Raw genomic sequence first — 18,553 nt, 5'->3', positions numbered from 1 at the left:
GCCCACTCACTTAAACTTATCTATATCCCTCCGCAGACTCCAGACCTCCTTCTGACAATTTACTTTCCTAACTATCCTGGTGTCATCTGTAAACCTAGCCACGATATGTTCGGTCCCTTCATCCAAGTAACCGATACAGATTGCAATTATACAAAAAAGTACAACTGGTTCCTTTCTAGAAAGCAAATAACAAAAGCAAAATACCACGCAAGGTGGATGAAATATCTGCAATATAGCACGAGTGGTGTCAGAAGGCAGGCCCTGCTAACTGGTTGAAAACAATTAGGACCTGGGTATTTTAACCAGAGGCTGGCATGCCAGTTAGCTTGAGCCTTTCAAGCATTAAGTCAACTGGGTAATTTTGTTCTAGTCACGATTACTATAAAGCTACAGGAATCAGAACTGTACAGACCTTAACTTGAGGCTTTCAGAAAGCCTTTCTGCTTCCTCTATGGCTTTTCTGAAGCTTGTGGGGCCAAGCATGGAAAGGTAGTAGTCCTGAAATAAAAGACATTATACTTTTATGTACTTATCCTGCAGATCTAACCAATTACATACATACGAACATATGAATTAGGAGCAGTAGGCCATTCAGCCCCTCAAGTCTGCTCCGCCAGTCAATAAGATCATGGCCGATATGATAGTAACCTTAAGCCCACATTCCTGTTTACCACCGCTTTCACGCCCTTGTTTCTCAAGGATCTATCTAGCTCTGCCTTAAAAAATTTCAAAAACTCTATTTCCTCTGCCTTTTGAGGAAAGGTTCCAAAGACCCACGACCCTCAAAGAAAAAATTTCTCCTCATCTCTGCCTCAAATGAGCTCCCCCTTATTTTTAAACAGTGACCCCTAGTTCTAGTTCTCCCACAAGATGAAACATCCTCTTCACATTCACCCTGTCAAAACCCCTCAGGATCTTATATATTTTAATCAAGTTGCCTCTTACTCTTCTAAACTCCAACAGATACAAGCCTAGCCTGACCAACCTTTCCTCATCAGACAACCCACCCATTCCTGGTATTAGTCTCAGAATCTTTACAGTGCAGAAGGCTATTCAACCCATCGAGTCTGCATGGGCGCAATGAAAGAGCATTTTACCTAATCCCAGTCCCCTGCTTTATTCCTTGTAACCTTGCACATTCTCTTTTTTCGGATAGCAATCCAATTCCCTTTTGAATACCTTGATTGAACCTGCCTCCACCACCCTCTCAGGAAGATCGTTCAAGACTTGAACCGCTCTCTGGGTGAAAAATTTTTCCTCACATCACTTTTACTTCTGCCCATTATTTTGAATCTGCGCCCTCTAGTTCTTGATATACTCTTGAGAGGGAACAGTTTCTCACTATTTACCCTGTCCATGTCCCCCAGGATCTTGTATACCTCTATCAAGTCTCCTCTCAGCCTTCCTTTCTCCAAGGAAAACTGTCCCAATCTCTCCAATCTATCCTCATAGCCACAGTTCTTCATCCCTGAAATCATTCTTGTGAATCTCCTCTGTACTCTCTCCAATGCCTTCACACCCTTCCTCAAGTATGGCACCCAGAACTGGATGCAGTACTCCAGGTAAGGCCTAACTAGTGTCTTATACAAGTTTAAGATGACCTCCTTACTCTTGTACTCAATAATCCCATTAATAAAACATAGGATACCATATGCTTTATTAACTGTTCTCTCAACATGCCCTGCCACCTTCAATGAATTATGTACGTAAACCTTCTCTGAACTGCTTCTAACACATTTACATCTTTCCTTACATAAGGCGACCAATATTGTACACAGTACTCCAGATGTGGTCTCACCAATGCCCTGTACAACCGACGCATAACCTCCCTGCTTTTGTAATCAATTCCCCTCACAATGAATGATAACATTTTATTAGCTTTCCAAATTACTTGCTGTACCTGCATACTAACCTTTTGCGATTCATGCGCTAGGGCACCCAGATCCCTCAATCTCAGAGCTCTGCAATCTCTCTCAATTTAGATAATATGCTTATTTTTTATTCTTCCTGCCAAAATGGACAATTTCACATTTTCCCACATTATATTCCATTTGCCAGATCTTTGCCCACTCACTTAACCTATGTCCCTTTGTAGCCTCATGTCCTCTTCACCACTAGAGAGAGCTTTAAACTAAATGGGGGGGGCACGGGGAGAGGGTTCTGGAGAGGGGATAAGCCTTAAGTAGGCTTACAAAGCAAAAGGATATGGCGGCATTGCAGGGCAGCTACTTAGGCAATGATATCCAGTGTGTGACAGGAAGGGGCAGAGTGTACAAACATAAAAAAAGCAGCAAATAGGGTCATAGGAGGGAAAATGGTAAAAAGGCAAAATGAATGGCTCTTTACTTAAATGCGCGTAGTATTCAGAACAAAATAAATGAATTAACGGCACAAATAGAGGTTAATGGGTATGATCTTATAGCCATTAGGGAGACATGGTTACAAGGAGATCAAAGCTGGGAACTAAATATTCAGGGGTATGTGACTTTTCGAAAGGACAGGCAGGAAGGAAAGGGTGGTGGATAGCTTTGTTAGTGCGAGATGGAATAAGTACGATAGCAAGAAATGATCTTGGATTGGAAGATGTGGAATCCAAATGGGTGGAGGTAAGAAATAACAAGGGGAAGACGACATTGGTGGGAGTAGTCTATGGGCCCCTAACAGTAGCTATGCTGTAGGACCGACAATAAATTAGGAGATAATGAGGGGATGTAAAAAAGGCAGTATATCAATCATGGGTGACTTTAATCTTCATGTAGATTGGGAAAATCAAATTAGCAGAGGTAGCCACGAGCAAGAATTCAGAGTGTATTTGGGACTGTTTCCTAGAACCATATGTTGTGGATCCAACCAGGGATCTCAGGCTATTTTGGATCCGGTAATGTGTTATGAGGCAGGTAAATGATCTGAGTAAAAGGTCCCCTAGGAAACAGTGACCATAACATGGTAGAATTTAGCATTCAGTTTGAGAGTGAGAAACTTGGGTCGGAAACAACTGTGCTAAACTTAAATAAGGATAATTACAAAGGAATGAGGGCAGAGTTGGCTGGAATGGACTAGGAAAGAAGTTTAGCAGAAAAGACAGTTAATGAACAATGGCAGACATTTAAGAGAATAGGTCATGACTCGCAACAAAATTATATCCCAGTGAGGAAGAAGGATTTCAGGAAAGGGATAAACCAACCATGGTTAATTAGGGAAGTTAAGGATAGTATCAAAGTGAAAGAAAAAACAGAAAATGTGGCAAAGATTAGTGGTAAGCCAGAGGATTGGGAAAGCTTTAAAAACCAACAGAAGATGACCAAGAAAATAATGAGGGAGGAAATAAAAATGGGGAACCAGGAAATGGCAGAGGAGTTGAATAAGTACTATGCATCAGTCTTCACGGCAGAAGGTACTGATAGCATTCCAAAAATACTAAATAATCATGGTGCAAAACGGGGGGAGGAAACAAATACAATAACTATCACTAGAGAAAAAGTACTAGGGAAATTAATGGGGCTAAAGACCGATAAGTCACCTAGACCTGATGGGTTGCATCTAGGATATTAAAGGAAATAGCTGCAGAGATAATGGATGCACTGGTAATAATATTCCAAAAATCCTTAGATTCTGGAAAAGTCCCAGTGGATTGGAAAACTGCCAATATGACACCCTTATTCAAAAAGGGAGGGAAACAAAAAACAGGTAACTATTGGCCAATTAGCTTAACATCTGTCATTGGGAAAATGTTACAGTCTATTATAAAAAATGCAATGGCAGAACATTTAGAAATGCATAATATACTCAAGCAGAGTCAGCATGGCTTCATGAAGGGAAATTATACCCGACAAATTTATTAGAATTCTTTGAGGAGGTAACAAGTAGGATAGATAAAGGGGAACCAATAGATGTAATACATTTGGATTTCCAAAAAGGCATTTGATAAGGTACCGCACGTAAGGTTACTTAATAAAAGAGCCCATGGTGTTGGGGGCAGTACATTAGCATGGATAGAGGGACTGGCTAACTAAAAGAAGTTGGGATAAGGGGGGCATTTTCAGAATGATAACCTGTAACTAGTGGAGTGCCACAGGAGTCAGTTCTGGGGCCACAATTATTTACAATATATATTAATGACTTGGGTGAGGGAAATGAATGTACTATCGCCAAATTTGCAGATGACACACAAATAGGTGGGAAGGCAAGTGGTGAGGATGACACAGAGTCTACAGAGAGATATAGACAGGTTAAGTGAGTGGGTAAAAATGTGGCAGATGGAAGATAATGTGTGAAAATGTGAGGTTATGCACTTTGGCAGCAAGAATAGAGGAGCTGAATATTGCTTAAATGGAGAAAGACTGAAGAAAGCTGCAGCAGAGAGGGATTTGGGGGTCCTCGTGCATGAATCACAAAAAACTAGCATATAAATTCAGCAGGTAATAGGCAAGGCAAATGGAACGTTGGCCTTTATGTCAAAGGGAATGGAGTATAAAAATAAGGATGCCTTTCTAAAACTATACAAGGCGCTAGTTAGACCACACCTGGAGTACTGTGAACAGTTTTGGTCCCCTTATCTAAGGATATACTGGCATTTGAGGCAGTCCAGAGAAGGTTCACTAGGTTGATTCCAGAGATGGATGGATTTTCTATGAGCAGAGGTTGAGTAGGTTGGGCCTGTACTTGTTGGAGTTTAGAAGAATGAGGTGCAGCCTTATTGAAACATATAAAAGATTCACAGGGGGCTTGACAGGGTAGATGCTGAGAGGTTGTTTCCCCTTGTGGGAGAGTCTAGGGCCGGAGGGCATAATCTCAGAGTAAGGGGTCGCCCATTTTAAAACAGAGATGAAGAGGAATTTCTTCTCTCAGAGGGTAGTCAATCCGTGGATTCTTTACCACAGAGGGCTGTGGTGGCTAGGTTGTGAAGTATGTTCAAGGCTGAGATAGACAGATCTTTAATCAGTAAGGGAATCAAGGGTTATGGGGAAAAGGCAGGAAAGTGGAGTTGAGGGTTATCAGATCAGGTCAGCCATGATCTCATTGAATGGTAGAGCAGACTCAATGGGCCGAATGGCCTACCTCTGCTTCTACATCTTATGGTCTTTCTTTCTTTCCTGCCTCTAGTTAGCAAACTTAGCAACCATATCCTCTTGTCCCTTCATCCAAGTCATTTAACTAAATTGTAAAAAGTTGAGGCCCCAGCGCTGATCCCTGTGGCACACCATTTGTTACATCCTGCCAACCAGAAAAAGACCATCTTAAGTCAACTGTTTCCTGTTAGCTAGCCAATCTTCTATCCATGCCATTATGTTACCTCCTACACCACGAGCTTTTATTTTCCTCAATAATCTTTGGTGTGGCACCTTATCAAACGCCTTCTAAGTACAGCATATCCACTGGTTTCCTTTTACCAACAGCACATGTTAATCTTTCAAAGAACTCCAAAAAATTGGTTAAACATGACTTCCCTTTCACAAAATCATGTTGACTCTGCCTGATTGCCTTGAGTTTTTCGAAGTTCCCTGCTAGAACATCTTTAATAATAGCTTCTAACCTTTTCCCTACGACAGGTGTTAAGCTAACTGGCCTACAGTTTCCTGATTTCTGTCTCCCTCCCTTTTTGGCACCTTCCCTGAATCTAGGGAATTTTGGAAAATTAAAACCAATGCATCAACTATCTCACCAGCCACTTCTTTCAAGAACCTAGGATGAAGTCCATCAGGATTTGGGAATTTGTCAGCCTGCAGCTCCAACAATTTGCTCAATACCACTTCGCTGGTTTCCTATGTTTCTCCCTCCCTTCCATTTCCTGATCTACAGCTATTTTTAGGATGTTATTTGTATCCTCTGTAGTGAAGACCAATGCAAGATACCTGTTCAATTCATCTGCCACCTCCTTACTTTCCATTATTAATTCCCCAGGCTTATTTTCTGTAGCACCAACACTCACTTAGTTAACTCTTCTCTTATTTAAATAACGATAGAAACTCTTACTATGCGTCTTTGCTGCTCCCAATGTGGTCTCCTCTACATCGGGGAGACCAAACGCAGACTGGGTGACCGCTTTGTGGAACACCTCTGGTCTGTCAGCAAGCATGACCCAGACCTCCCTGTCGCTTGCCATTTCAACACTCCACCCTGTTCTCATGCCCACATGTCCGTCCTTGGCCTGCTGCAACGTTCCAGTGAAGCCCAACGCAAACTGGAGGAACAGCACCTCATCTTCCAATTAGACAGCCTTCTGGACTTAACATTGAGAATTCAACAACTTCAGATCATGAACTCTCTCCTCCATCCTCACCCCCTTTTTATCCCCTTTCTTCTACACTCATGTTTACTTTTTATCCACTTGTTTTATTTTTATTCATTTATTCGTAGTTTTATCCCCTTTTTTATCCCATTTTCTATCCATTTTTTTCCCCACCACCACCCCATCTCTTACAGGGTCATCTGTCATTTGCTCCATGTTGTTCTTTCACACAATGCTACCCTTATTTTGCTATAATCACATTGTGTTTTATTACCTATACGCCACTATCAGCACTTTTTTTTAAGCACTAACCACTACCATTAACAATCCCTTTGTCCTTTAGTTCATGACATGTGTGTCAATTTGTCCCTCCTTTGTCCCCACCTATTGCTGGCCTTCTATCCAGCTCCACCTGCCCCACCCCTTAAACAGTATAAATTTAATCACATTTCCACTTCTCTTCAGCTCTGAAGAAGTGTCATAAGGACTCAAAACGTTAACTTGTTTTTCTCTCTCCACAGATGCTACTAGACCTGAGTTTTTCCAGCATTTTTTGTTTTTGTTTCAGATTTCCAGCATCAACAGTGTTTTGCTTTTATCTTAATATTTCTAGCTAGCTCTTGTACTCGTCTTGGTTGGTTGGCCACATCTTCTCAAAATTGATCCCTTGCCCCCACTATTTAGTTTAAGATCCTCTCTACTTCCCTAGTTATGCGGCTCGCTAGGACACCAGCCCCAACACTGTTCCGGTGTAGACCATGCCAACTGTAGAGCCTCCACGTTCCCCAGAACTGGTGCCAGTGCCCCATGAACCAGAACCCACTTCTCCCATACCAGTCTTTGAGTTACACATTCATTTCTCTAATCTTATTTGCCCTATGCCAATTTGCATGTAGCTCAGGTAATAATCCATAACTTACCACCTTTTGAGGTTAACTGCTTTGCAGCCTTGAGCAAGAATGGTTGCAGCCAGCAGCATTTACAAACAAACACCTAAATGCTGCAAATACACTGCAGATCAGTGTCTAAAGGAGAAAGACAAGTCACTTTGATTATGACCTATCAGAACTGGTAGAACCAGTTTGTCAAAACCTGTTGTTAGGTTGACCGAAACAAGGTGGAGAAAACAAGTGCAGGTCATGCGTGAAGAGCAGTGCATTCGTCAAAGTAGTAACGTGGCTGAACACCTAAACGGCCTGTTGCTCTCCTTTCTATTCCAGTTTTGTCTGTCATGAGGGGGCTTTTCCAGCCTGCCATAACTCTGATGAACAATCACACTTGAAACATTAACCTGTTTGAGATGATTAGCTCTGAAGCTAATCCGCAGATGCCGTCAGACCTGCTGAGTTTTTCCAGCTATTTTTATTTTTGTTTCAGATTTCCAGCATCTGCAGTATTTTGCTTTTATGATTAGCTCTGATGTGCATGCCTAGCATTTTATGTATTTAGTTCAGATTTCTGCATTTGCTTTTATTCTTTTACATTATCAAGTGTGTGTGCCTGTATACAAAGTCTGCCAAGCAACTGCTGCCAGCACTTTGCTCCTTTTCCAACAACACAAGCAGGCTTAGGGCATAAGCAGCAAAAATACCTTTCCTTCACCACCCCATTACCCACCCCATCCCCTCCTGCAACCTTACAACCTAAAAGTGACTCCAAGTAGTAATTGCTCAATAAATCCCAACTTGAAAAAGGTTTGCAAACTTAGAATGTTTTATTTCACACTGTCGGGCTTAAGGCAAGATTTGTAATAATTTTCAGTCAAATTTGGAATAGTTTAAACAACAACTTGCTTTTCATTTATATAGCATTTTTAACAAATTAAAAGGTCTGTAGATGCTTCGCTAGAGTGTAAATCACAAATCTTATGTGGTTCAACACAAAGTTATTAGCATAGGTGACCAATACCTTGGCCAAAAAAGTAGGGTTTAAGAATGTCTTCGAAGAAAAGAGCAAGGTGAATATTTTTCAAGAGGGTATTCCAGAGCTTAGGGCCGAATTAACAGAAGACAGTGCTGCCAATGTTGCAGTGATTAAGAATCAGGATGCACAAGAAGCCAGAATTGGTGTAGTGCAGATATCTGAGGGTTGTAGGAGGTTATTAATTAATTAACTAGGCCTCAAGCTTAGAAAGCTGTGCAACCCCCAAGATTAGCAGATTGACTCCATCCTTTGTGAGAAGGCCAATTGAGTGCCTACCAGCACCCAGCAGATACTGAACAATACCACCTCCATCTGATCAAGATTGGGAAACACCGTTATTGACTCTACAGAACCTCTTGTTGAAGTGATGCATAACCATCATCCACTCAATGGCTCCAGCAAGTTAACTCAGAATGACCCTCTGTTTTAAGTCCATTTCCAGCATGTCCCATTTAATACCAGAGGAAAAAAAATCCTCAAACAAAAGAGAATTTGAAGACACTAACGTGATACTTGCGATGTAACGTTTTAAAATTGCACAGACTGCAATTTTCTTAATAGGAGTTTCATCATGAATAATGACAAGCAGGACCTTGTCTTTAAGAACAAATAAATCCAGAGCATCTTGGATGACTGGAGAGACAGAGGTGAAGATGAAAAGCGACTGTCAGCTAATATAAAATGGAATCCTAAGGTCTTCTATAAGCATATAAATAATAAAAGGGTGGTCAAAGAAAGAGTAGGGCCGATTAGGGATAACAAGGGGACTTGCACATGGAGGCAGGAGAAATAGCGGAGATATTAAACGAGTACTTTACAAAGGAAGAAGATGCTACCCAGGCTGAGGTGAGAGAGGAGGTAACTGGTACACTAGATGAGTTTACAACTGAGGAGGAGGGGGAAGGTGGTTTAAGAAAGGCTCTCTTTATTTAAAATAGATAAGGTATCAGGACCGGATGAGATGAATCCAAGGTTACTGAGGGGAGTGAGAGTGGAAATTGCAGAGGCACTACTGATAATCTTCCAGTCTCCCTTAGCTAAAGCAGTGGTGCCAGAGGACTGGAGAATTGTGAATGTTGCACCCTTGTTCAAAATTGGATGCAAGGATAAAGCCAGCAACTACAGACCAGTCGGCTTGACTTCAGTGGTAGGGAAACTTCTGAAAACTATAGTTGGGGGAAAAATCAACAGTCGCTTAGACAAGTGCAGGATGGTTAAGGAAAGCCAGTGTGGATTCATTAATGGAAAATCATGTTTAACAAGGGGGAGATGATGACATAGTGGTATTGTTGCTGGATTAGTAATCCAAAGACCCAGAGTAATGCTCTAGGGACCCGGATTTGAATCCCACCATGGCAGAGGGTGGAATTTGAATTCAGTAAAAATCTGCAATTAAAAGTCTGATGATGACCATGAAACCATTGTTCATTGTTGGAAAAACCCATCTGGTTCACTAATGTCCTTTAGGGAAGGAAATCTATCATCCTTATTTGGTCTGGCCTACATGTGACTCCAGCAATGTGGCTGATTCTTAACTGCCCTCTGAAAAAGCCTAGCAAGCCACTCAGTTGTATCAAACCGCTACAAAGTCACAAAAAAGGAATGAAACTGGACGGACCACCCGGCATTGACCTAGGCACTGGAAACGACAATGGCAAGCTCAGTCCTGTCGACCCTGCAAAGTCCTCCTCACTAACTGGGGCCAGTGCCAAAATTGGGAGCGCTATCTCACAGACCAGTCAAGCAACAGCCTGAGAGTCATCCTCATGGAATCATAGCTTATAGATCATGTCCCAGACACCATCACCACCATCCCTGGGTATGTCCTGGCCCACTGGCAGGACAGACCCAGCAGAAGTGGCAGCACATTGATATACAGTCAGGAGGGAGTTGCCCTGGGAGTCCTCAACATTGACTCCGGACCCCATGAAGTCTCATGGCATCAGGTCAAACATGGGCAAGGAAACCTCCTGCTGATTACCACATACCACCCTCCCTAACCTGATGAATCTGTGCTTCCTCCACGTTGAACACCACTTGGAGGACGCACCAAGGGAGGGAAGGGCGCAGAATGTACTCTGGGTGGGGAACTTCAATGCCCATCATCAAGGGCGGCTCGGCAGCACCACTACTGACTGAGCTGACCGAGTCCTAAATGACTTAGCTGCTGGGACTGCGGCAGATGGTGAGGGAACCAACAACAAGGAAAAACATAGTTCACCTCATCCTCACCAACCTGCCTGTCACAGATGCATCGGTCCATGCCAGTATGGGTAGGAATGACGACTGCACAGTTGTTGTGGAGACGAAGACCCGTCTTCACATTGAGGATACTCGCCATCGTGTTGTGTGGCACTACCACTGTGTTAAACGGGATAGATTTTGAACAGATCTAGCAACTCAAGACTGGGCATCCATGAGACGTTGTGGGCCATCAGCAGCAGCAGAATTGTACACAACAATCTGGAACCTCATGGCCTGGCATATCCCCCACTCTACTATTACCATCAAGCTAGGGGATCAACCCTGGTTTAACGAAGAGTGCAGGAGGGCATGCCAGGAGCAGCACCAGGCATACCTAAAAATGATGAGGAAATTCTTTTCACCCAGAGAGTGGTTGAAGTCTGGAACAAACTTTGAGAGGGTGGTGGAGGCAGGTTCAATTGAGGCATTCAAAAGGGGATTGAATTTCTATCTGCAAAGAATGTGAAAGGTTACGGGGGTAAGGCAGGGGAGAAGGCATTTTTCAGAGAGCCAGTGCAGACTCGATAGGCCAAATGGCCTCCTTCTGCACTGTAAAGATTCTGTGAAGAGTAATTTGATCTATAGTCTAATGATTTGGCCTTCAGTAATACAGTGGCCAAATAACTGGACAAGTAATCCAGAGAATGAGTCTGAGAATTTGAATTCAGTTTCAAAAATCCGGAAATTGAAAACAATTAGCATCAGTAAGTGACCACGAACCTGTCAGACCATTGCAAGAACACACCTGGTTCACTCATTTCTTTTAGGGATGCTATCATGCTTACCCAGTCTGGCCTACATATAATTCCAGTCCCACACCAACGTGGTGGACACTTTGTCCTCTGAACTAGGCCAGCAAGTCCCGCAGTTCAGGGCAACTGGGCACAGAAAATAAATTACACCCTTCCCAGAAATATCAACACCCCAAGAATGAATGAAAAAGTTCCATTGTATATCAGCACCCAGCTTTAAAAATGCAACCACCTTATAGCAAAAGCTTAAGGAACAGTTCCTCCTATTTTCACTCGGCACTCTATAGCCTTCTGGATTTAACACCGAGTTCAACAATTTTAGATTATAATCTCTACCTTCATTTTGTTCTACTTTTTTGCTTTTGTTTTACTGGCTTGGTGTGGTCTTGTTTCTTTCTTTATCCCTTCATGTTGCTTTCAGATGGTTGCTATGTAAGCATTCACACCTGATCTGGACACTTGTTTCTTTACTATATCCACAATCACTCCCTTTGGCTGCATCATGAAATCTTTTGTTATTTAAACTCGCCTGTCCTTCACCCTATCACAGAGCTTCCCTTTTGTTCTTCCTTATCCCCCACTGCCCTTCCACTGTCTTAAAAACGCTTACATTTCTACCTTCCTTCAGTTCTGATGAAAGGTAATTTTGATCTGAAACAATAACTGCGTCTCTTTCCCCACAGATGCTGCCTGACCTGCTGAGCATTTCCAGCATTTTTTTGTTTTTGTTTCACCTTATAACAAAGGTCAATTTGGCTCATATAGTAACACTGTCTTCAGATCTCCACTCTAGGACTTCAGCAAATAATCTAGGTGTCAATGCAATAAATGCACCATCACAAGGATGTTGTTTTTGATGTATTTGGTGTCTTATCTGTTGAGGTGAAAGAAAGATCCCACAACACAATTCAATGAACAGGGAAATTTTACCTTTCTCTTGAGCAAATTCACCCCTCAAATACCAGCAAAAGTAGGTTAACTAATCATTCAATTCATTTGCTGTTTTGCGAGATTGTGCTGAGATTAAATAGGCTACCATTACTTGCTAACGTGACTGCACATTAACCTTTAAAACTTCCTTGTATGAAGTGTCCTGGGTTGTGCTGAGAAAAGGGGTGGGGAGCTTCCAAAGTGCTTTAACTACACTTCAAAAATACAAGATGCACCAGCCAATTTGGGACAAACCCCAGAATCTACTGTCAGATGTTTTTGCAGTTCATATAGGCAGAGTACAACTGTTTGACGAGTCCATGGCTATACCACTGGGATCAATGACACTGCCAACTTCTCCAGCATACATATCCCAACAGGTCATCAGCACCCCATTTTAAAAGTTAGAGCAAAAATAATAACGCTAATCATAATTCTTTGACTGAAAGCTGGCAATAAAATGTATCCCAATGGATACAAAAAAAATGCTGGAAATGCTCAGCAGGTCAGGCAGCATCCATGGGGAAAGAAACGTAGTTATTGTTTCAGGTCGAAATTACCTTTTATCAGAACTGAAGGAAGGTAGAAATGTAAGCATTTTTAAAACAGTGGAAGGGCAGTGGGGGATAAGGAAGAACAAAAGGAAAACTCTGTGATAGGGTGAAGGACAAGAGAGTTTAAATAACAAAAGATTTCATGATGCAGCAGCCAAAGAGAGTGGCTATGGATATAGTAAAGAAACAAAAGTGCCCTTTTGTATCCCGATGGTTAAAGGAAAAGGCTGCACACTAAGTTCCACATCAAGCAACCGAGTACAGCTGCTAACATCTGGCAGTTTTCTGAAAAACTCTCAAAGAACCTTTTTAATTATAGAAAATATGAGAAAAGCAGTGTGTCAGCAATAAGTCACAGGAATGGGTATACCCGTTGTTTGTGTGTGTGTTAACTCTGGCAGCTATACAAATAGTAATTGTGGTACAGGCTGCACGGTACTGCACAAAACAGAATAACCAAGTACCTGTTGCACTTTGAAATCAGCCCTTTTCCGAATTAGGTCGTACACAGTCAGGTACTTCATATAAAGGACATATGCTTTTTCCTCATCTCTATCCAATCTACACTCCTCTGCAGCCTTGAAAATTTTACAGGCACTGGTAACATAGCTGAAAAATGAAGGAAAATGATTTAGACAAAGAAAATCCTTATAGGTTACAATAAGTTTAACAGTCAAAACAAACAATCTTCTTGTTCATTAATAGTGACAAAAATGCTCAGACGCATTACAGCATACTTAGAAAGAACTGCATTATCAGGACTCCAAGTAGTATCAAAGCTTTACCAAATGGTTCAATTAAGGCAAAGGCAACTGAGCAATACAGAGTACTGTTACACAATATAGGACCAGATGCTTCAGGGCATCTGCTCTATATTACTCTGAAATAATGGTATCATGCAGCATTATATATCGAATGACTTCATTTAAAGCAAATATCTGTTGTTCCATCCCATAGCTGCTGTACTATAATTTTAACTATACTAAAATAAATTTATTCCTCCCAGTGCAGGCTTCCTTTCTGACTTTATGTTCCTGTCATTCCATTACCTAAAATTCACTCTATGCTCAACATGGCTCATGTTTTAAACAGCTGGCAAACAGCACTTGCCAATCTGCACTTTTAGCATGTCATACCTACTAAAAAAAAGATGCTTGTACAGAGCACAGGTAACAACAGAGCAAACCAAGTAGTCTATTGATGATCCCATTCCAGGTCTTATTTTGGAATAAATTATAATTTTTGGGTTATCCCCACTTTTACATTCCACCATGCTCTAATCACCCAACTAAGGCCAGCAGTGCTGGGCACAGTCTGTCTCACAAACCTCCAGATTTCACAACACATTTACACAAAATGTGATTTAATTAAAATAAAATACAGTTTGGGACTCAAACCCTAATGGAACCAATCAATCATTGAATCGTACAGTATAGGAGGAAATTCAGCAAAACATATCTGTTGGCTTTTTAAAGAGCTATGCAATTAGTCTCACTCCATCTTCTTTCCCCACAACCATGCAAATTTTCCAACTTCAAGTATTTATTCAATCCCTTTTTGCAAGTTACTGTTGAATCTGCTTTCAACACCCTTTCAGGCAGTGCATTCCCGGTCACAACTTAGAAAAAACACAATTGGCACAACTCAATTACTTTTTTCTTTGAGCATTTCTAGTTTGCATGGTTCAGTTTTCCTCTAATATCTGAGCTTTTTCAGGTATTTATTTAGATTTAAAAAGGAGACATTTCAATGCTAATACACATTTCCTTACTTTTTGGTGTTTTTCTTTTCCAGCTTCACTTCTGCTTTCTTATTAAGGTCAGCCAAGCACGTGGACAGATACAACTCTTTGACGTCACTTGATACTGCAGGCATTTTGAAGAAATTCTGGTTCTTAACTGGTTCAGGGCAGAAGTTGTCTCTCCTCTATATATTTTGTTTTAAACAGCGACTGTACTTGCACACTATCTACAGGGAAAAAGGAAAGCCATTTATAATACTGGAAATGCTCAGAACATAGGGGGAGATGGTGGCATAATGATCACATCACTGAACTAGTAATCCAGAGGCCCAGGCTGATCCTTTGGGGGCACGGTTTCAAATCTCACCATGACAGCTGATGGAATTTAAATTCAATTAATAAAATCTGGAATTGAAAGCTCGCCTCAGTAATGGTGACCATGAAACTATCATCGATTGTCATAAAAACCCATCTGGTTCAGAAGGAAATCTACCAACCTTAACTGGTCTGGCCTACATGTGACTCCAGACCTACAGGAATGTGGTTGACTCTTAACTGCCCTCTGAAATGGTCTAACAAGCCACTCAGTTCAAGGGCAATTAGGGACGGGCAACAAATACTGTCCTTGCCAATGACACCCACATCCCAATAAATAAAAATGTAATGGTTTTGACAATGCAAGAAAGCTGAGTTTTAGGGAAAAATATTTTCATAATATATTCATATAGGCTAAGTACAGAAAAAAAAACTTCACATCCTAGAGTTTCTTAAACCACAAGCATATTTTGGCCAGCATACCAAATTCAAACTGCAGCCCTGAGATTAGACCAAGGTTGGGACATATCCACTCAAGGTACAGCCAATTCCATCTTTGCCCACTGACAGGAGAGCAGTAGTGCTCAGTGATCACTATTAAGTAGAAATAACTTGCTAAATGAAACAAATCTGAGTAGTTATTAATAGGAGGGAGAATTAAGGTGCAGCATGAAACATCCCCAACATGGGAACTGAGAATTTAAAGCTCATGAGACCGCCTATCAGTCTGTTTTTAAAAAATTCATGAAACTGTTGGCCCATATACTTGAAGGTGGACTTAAAACAGACATTCCACTAACACAATGTTCCCAATGGTATGGGAAGCTGCCTCTAATGCAAAATACTGCAGATGCTGGAGATCTGAAATAAAAACAGAAAATGCTGGAAAAACTCAGCAGGTCTGGCAGCATCTGTGGAGAGGAAAGGAGTTAAAGCTGAGTCCAATATGACTCTTCTTCAGAACTATTATACTTCATCAAAAGCAGAGGGAGCAGAGCCACATAGTGCACTCTAGGTACTTAAGCATGACATAGCCATTCAGCATCAATGTAGGTAATATGATGTGACAACATTTTACCTAATGCTCCTGAACAATTATCATACCACCTCAAGCGACTGGAGCACATGATATAGTCAGTTTTATAGACCCAATTGCAGAGTCCTCATTACTTCATGCCTCTACATGTAATTTCAGTTGGTCTGGGATTAACATTAATGTCTCCAGAGAGGGGCAATTTACCATGAGGGTAGCCCAAAAATAAGGCACCCAAGGTATTGCTATATCCATTACCAATTGAGCTTGTGGTGCGTTGTACACAAAAATCTCACCTTCATGCTACTGCGATGAATTAATCAACATTTCAAGGAGTTTGGCAAATATCAGGCAGCAGGAAGCACAAGTTCTAAGCACAGTATTTTGGTCAAAGCATTTATTTAATAGTATACTCCAACAAATGTTACAGTAGGATTCTGCCATTTTTCTGACATCACATGCTTTTTTAACTATCAGTTGCCTGTGATAGTTTGAATACATGAGCTGTCGGATTCAAACCAGATACCAGGAATAGATTTGATTACCGATCATCATCCTACAAGCCAAATATACCACCAGCCAAGGTGCATACAAGGAAAGTTACACCAGTGGAGGTAAAATTAACAAAAGGTGAATGGGTGAATGCAAGTTGATCCAAAGTGAAGCAGCAGAGGTGAAAGAAAAGATAAATTACTCCACTAAGATGCAAATAGACAGGATCAGAAGATGATGGTCACATGTAACCAGGCCTGTCCAAGGCCAGCAATCTTCAAATACTAACCAAGACACACAGGAAAGACCAAAGCTACTCTTCACAATCATTCCAAGTTAAACTCTATCAAGATTGTAAATATAAATTGTAATGGTATTTGAGGTAAAGTAGCTTGAGTGGAGTTACTCATCAGCCAAGAAAACCTTGATGTTATTACAGGAACTGAATCCAAACTTGAAAATATTTACGCTGCAGAAATATTCCCAGAAGGTTCCACAGTGTATTGTAAAGATAAGTCTACTAAAGGAGGAGTTGTCTTTATCACAGTCAATAATTCAATTCCCATTCTCGCAAGGCTAGATTTGTCCTCAACAAACATGGAGTTAATATGGGACCAACTGGACCTCCGGGGTAGATGTTTTTGTTGGAGCTTATTATTAGATACTCAGCAGCCCCAAGGATTCACTATATAACTTAGATGTTAGCCTAACACAATAATACAACATTGTCACTTTCCATTGTATTCAGTGGGGATTTTAATGCCCCTAATCTTCCTTGGAATCAAGGCATTCCCCCAACATGCAACAAATGCACTTCAGGAAAAGTTAATAAATATAGTAACTAAACACCTGTTAACATAGATGGTCAACTTCACCACCAGAAGGCACACCAATGGAACTGGGAATATATTGGATCTTCATCTCATTACACATCCTGCTCTGATGAGATCTATCAGGCCCCATTCTGGGATAAGTGACCACTCAGTAGTATTGGGTGAACATTGCGTTAAGGCAACACTGCACCGTAAACCACCAAGGAAAGTGCCGCAGAGCAGCACATCAATATTGATGCCTGTAAGAGCCAAGCTCCACATAACAAAACAGTTTCTCAACAACTCTCCCGAGACCAACTCAGTGGACAAGAACTAGAAGGTGTTTACCAACATGTAAACCATCTTGTAAATCTACATGTTCCTCACTAAATCTACTCTGGAAAGGGGAGTACTCCATGGTTTACAGGCTCTCTCAAAACAAAGTCTGCAAGAAGGGGATACTATATACCCTAGCTAAACATTCTTTGTGGAATGATAATCCTGTGAAGAAAGAGGAAGTCTGGATTAAATTTGAACAGTACTAAACTGTGGTCAACAGGGAGATTTGATGCGCCAAGCATAAATGTGAAATTGAACTGGCCAGGAAATTTTGGAGGTATATTAAATCAAAAAAAAAAGGATAATACTGGAACACTAATTCTGCATGTAGGGGATACGTTACTATTGAATGACAAGTAAAAAGCTGAAGCTCTTAACTTACAGTTTCAGAGCATCTTCCAAGGAAGGAATCAGAGCACCTGAGTATGAAACTGTAGTTTGAGGGCAGCCTTGCAAAAAACATGCTTGATGTTACAACAACAGATGTTGAAAAACTCCTCCGTAACATTGATCATCTAAAGTTTGTGGTTCTGATGACATCCCAAACCATGCACTTAAAGCTGCAACAAGTGAGTCTCCCCCAATGTTACAATATATCTTTCAACAATGCGTAAAGACACGAATTACCCGTCGATTGTCTATGAGCTAATGCCTCCCCAATTCACAAAGACCCCCTTGCCATCCAGCAAACTACTAACCTATTCCGCTTACTAATGTTTGCTGTAAATAACTAGAACTCTTCATTGATATTCAGCTAATCTTGAAAAGCAGAATGCCCTTATTGACATGCATGCCTTTAGTGAAAGCTCAACCAACAGAATCACAACACATTCTCTCTTTCCATGATCTGGCCTATAACCTTGACAATCACATCACCACATATCTAGTTACTTTAGATTATTCAAGGTTTTTAACTGTGCATCACACACACAGCTTTTGGGCAGACTAGATCATTGTGGAGTCCGAGGACATACTAAGCAATCAATAAGGACATTTCTTACCAAACAGCAACAAAGAGTCACAGTGAATGGGGAAGCCTCAAACTGGAAACCAGTTTTAAGTACCTAGCTGGGCATATGCTTGTTTTGCCTCTTTATAAAAGACACCCAGCATGGAATATCAAGCCAGATCAGACTCTTTGCAGATGACTGCCTAGTCTACAGAACCATTATTAAAGCAAATGAGGTTA

The 18,553-nt window shown here is 41.2% G+C and overlaps 1 protein-coding gene across 6 annotated transcripts in view; it reads right to left on the bottom strand.

The window, feature by feature from the left end:
- Nucleotides 1-18,553, bottom strand: part of usp8 (ubiquitin specific peptidase 8) — a 55,246-nt gene that overhangs the window by 25,413 nt on the left and 11,280 nt on the right. For all 6 annotated transcript variants that reach the window (XM_078530179.1, XM_078530176.1, XM_078530178.1 and 3 more), the window contains exons 2-4: nt 14,404-14,600; nt 13,097-13,241; nt 413-498 (exon numbers count right to left, since the gene is read on the bottom strand). In XM_078530179.1, coding sequence (XP_078386305.1) covers nt 413-498; nt 13,097-13,241; nt 14,404-14,507 — 335 coding nt within the window. In that variant the 5' untranslated portion in view covers nt 14,508-14,600. The remainder of the gene's footprint in view (nt 1-412; nt 499-13,096; nt 13,242-14,403; nt 14,601-18,553) is intronic.

This window comes from Cetorhinus maximus, chromosome 26, assembly GCF_964194155.1.
Source record: "Cetorhinus maximus chromosome 26, sCetMax3.hap1.1, whole genome shotgun sequence".
Lineage (NCBI taxonomy): Eukaryota > Metazoa > Chordata > Chondrichthyes > Lamniformes > Cetorhinidae > Cetorhinus > Cetorhinus maximus.
Note: the sequence above shows the minus strand (reverse complement) of the source record. Positions and strands in the feature narration are given on the sequence as shown.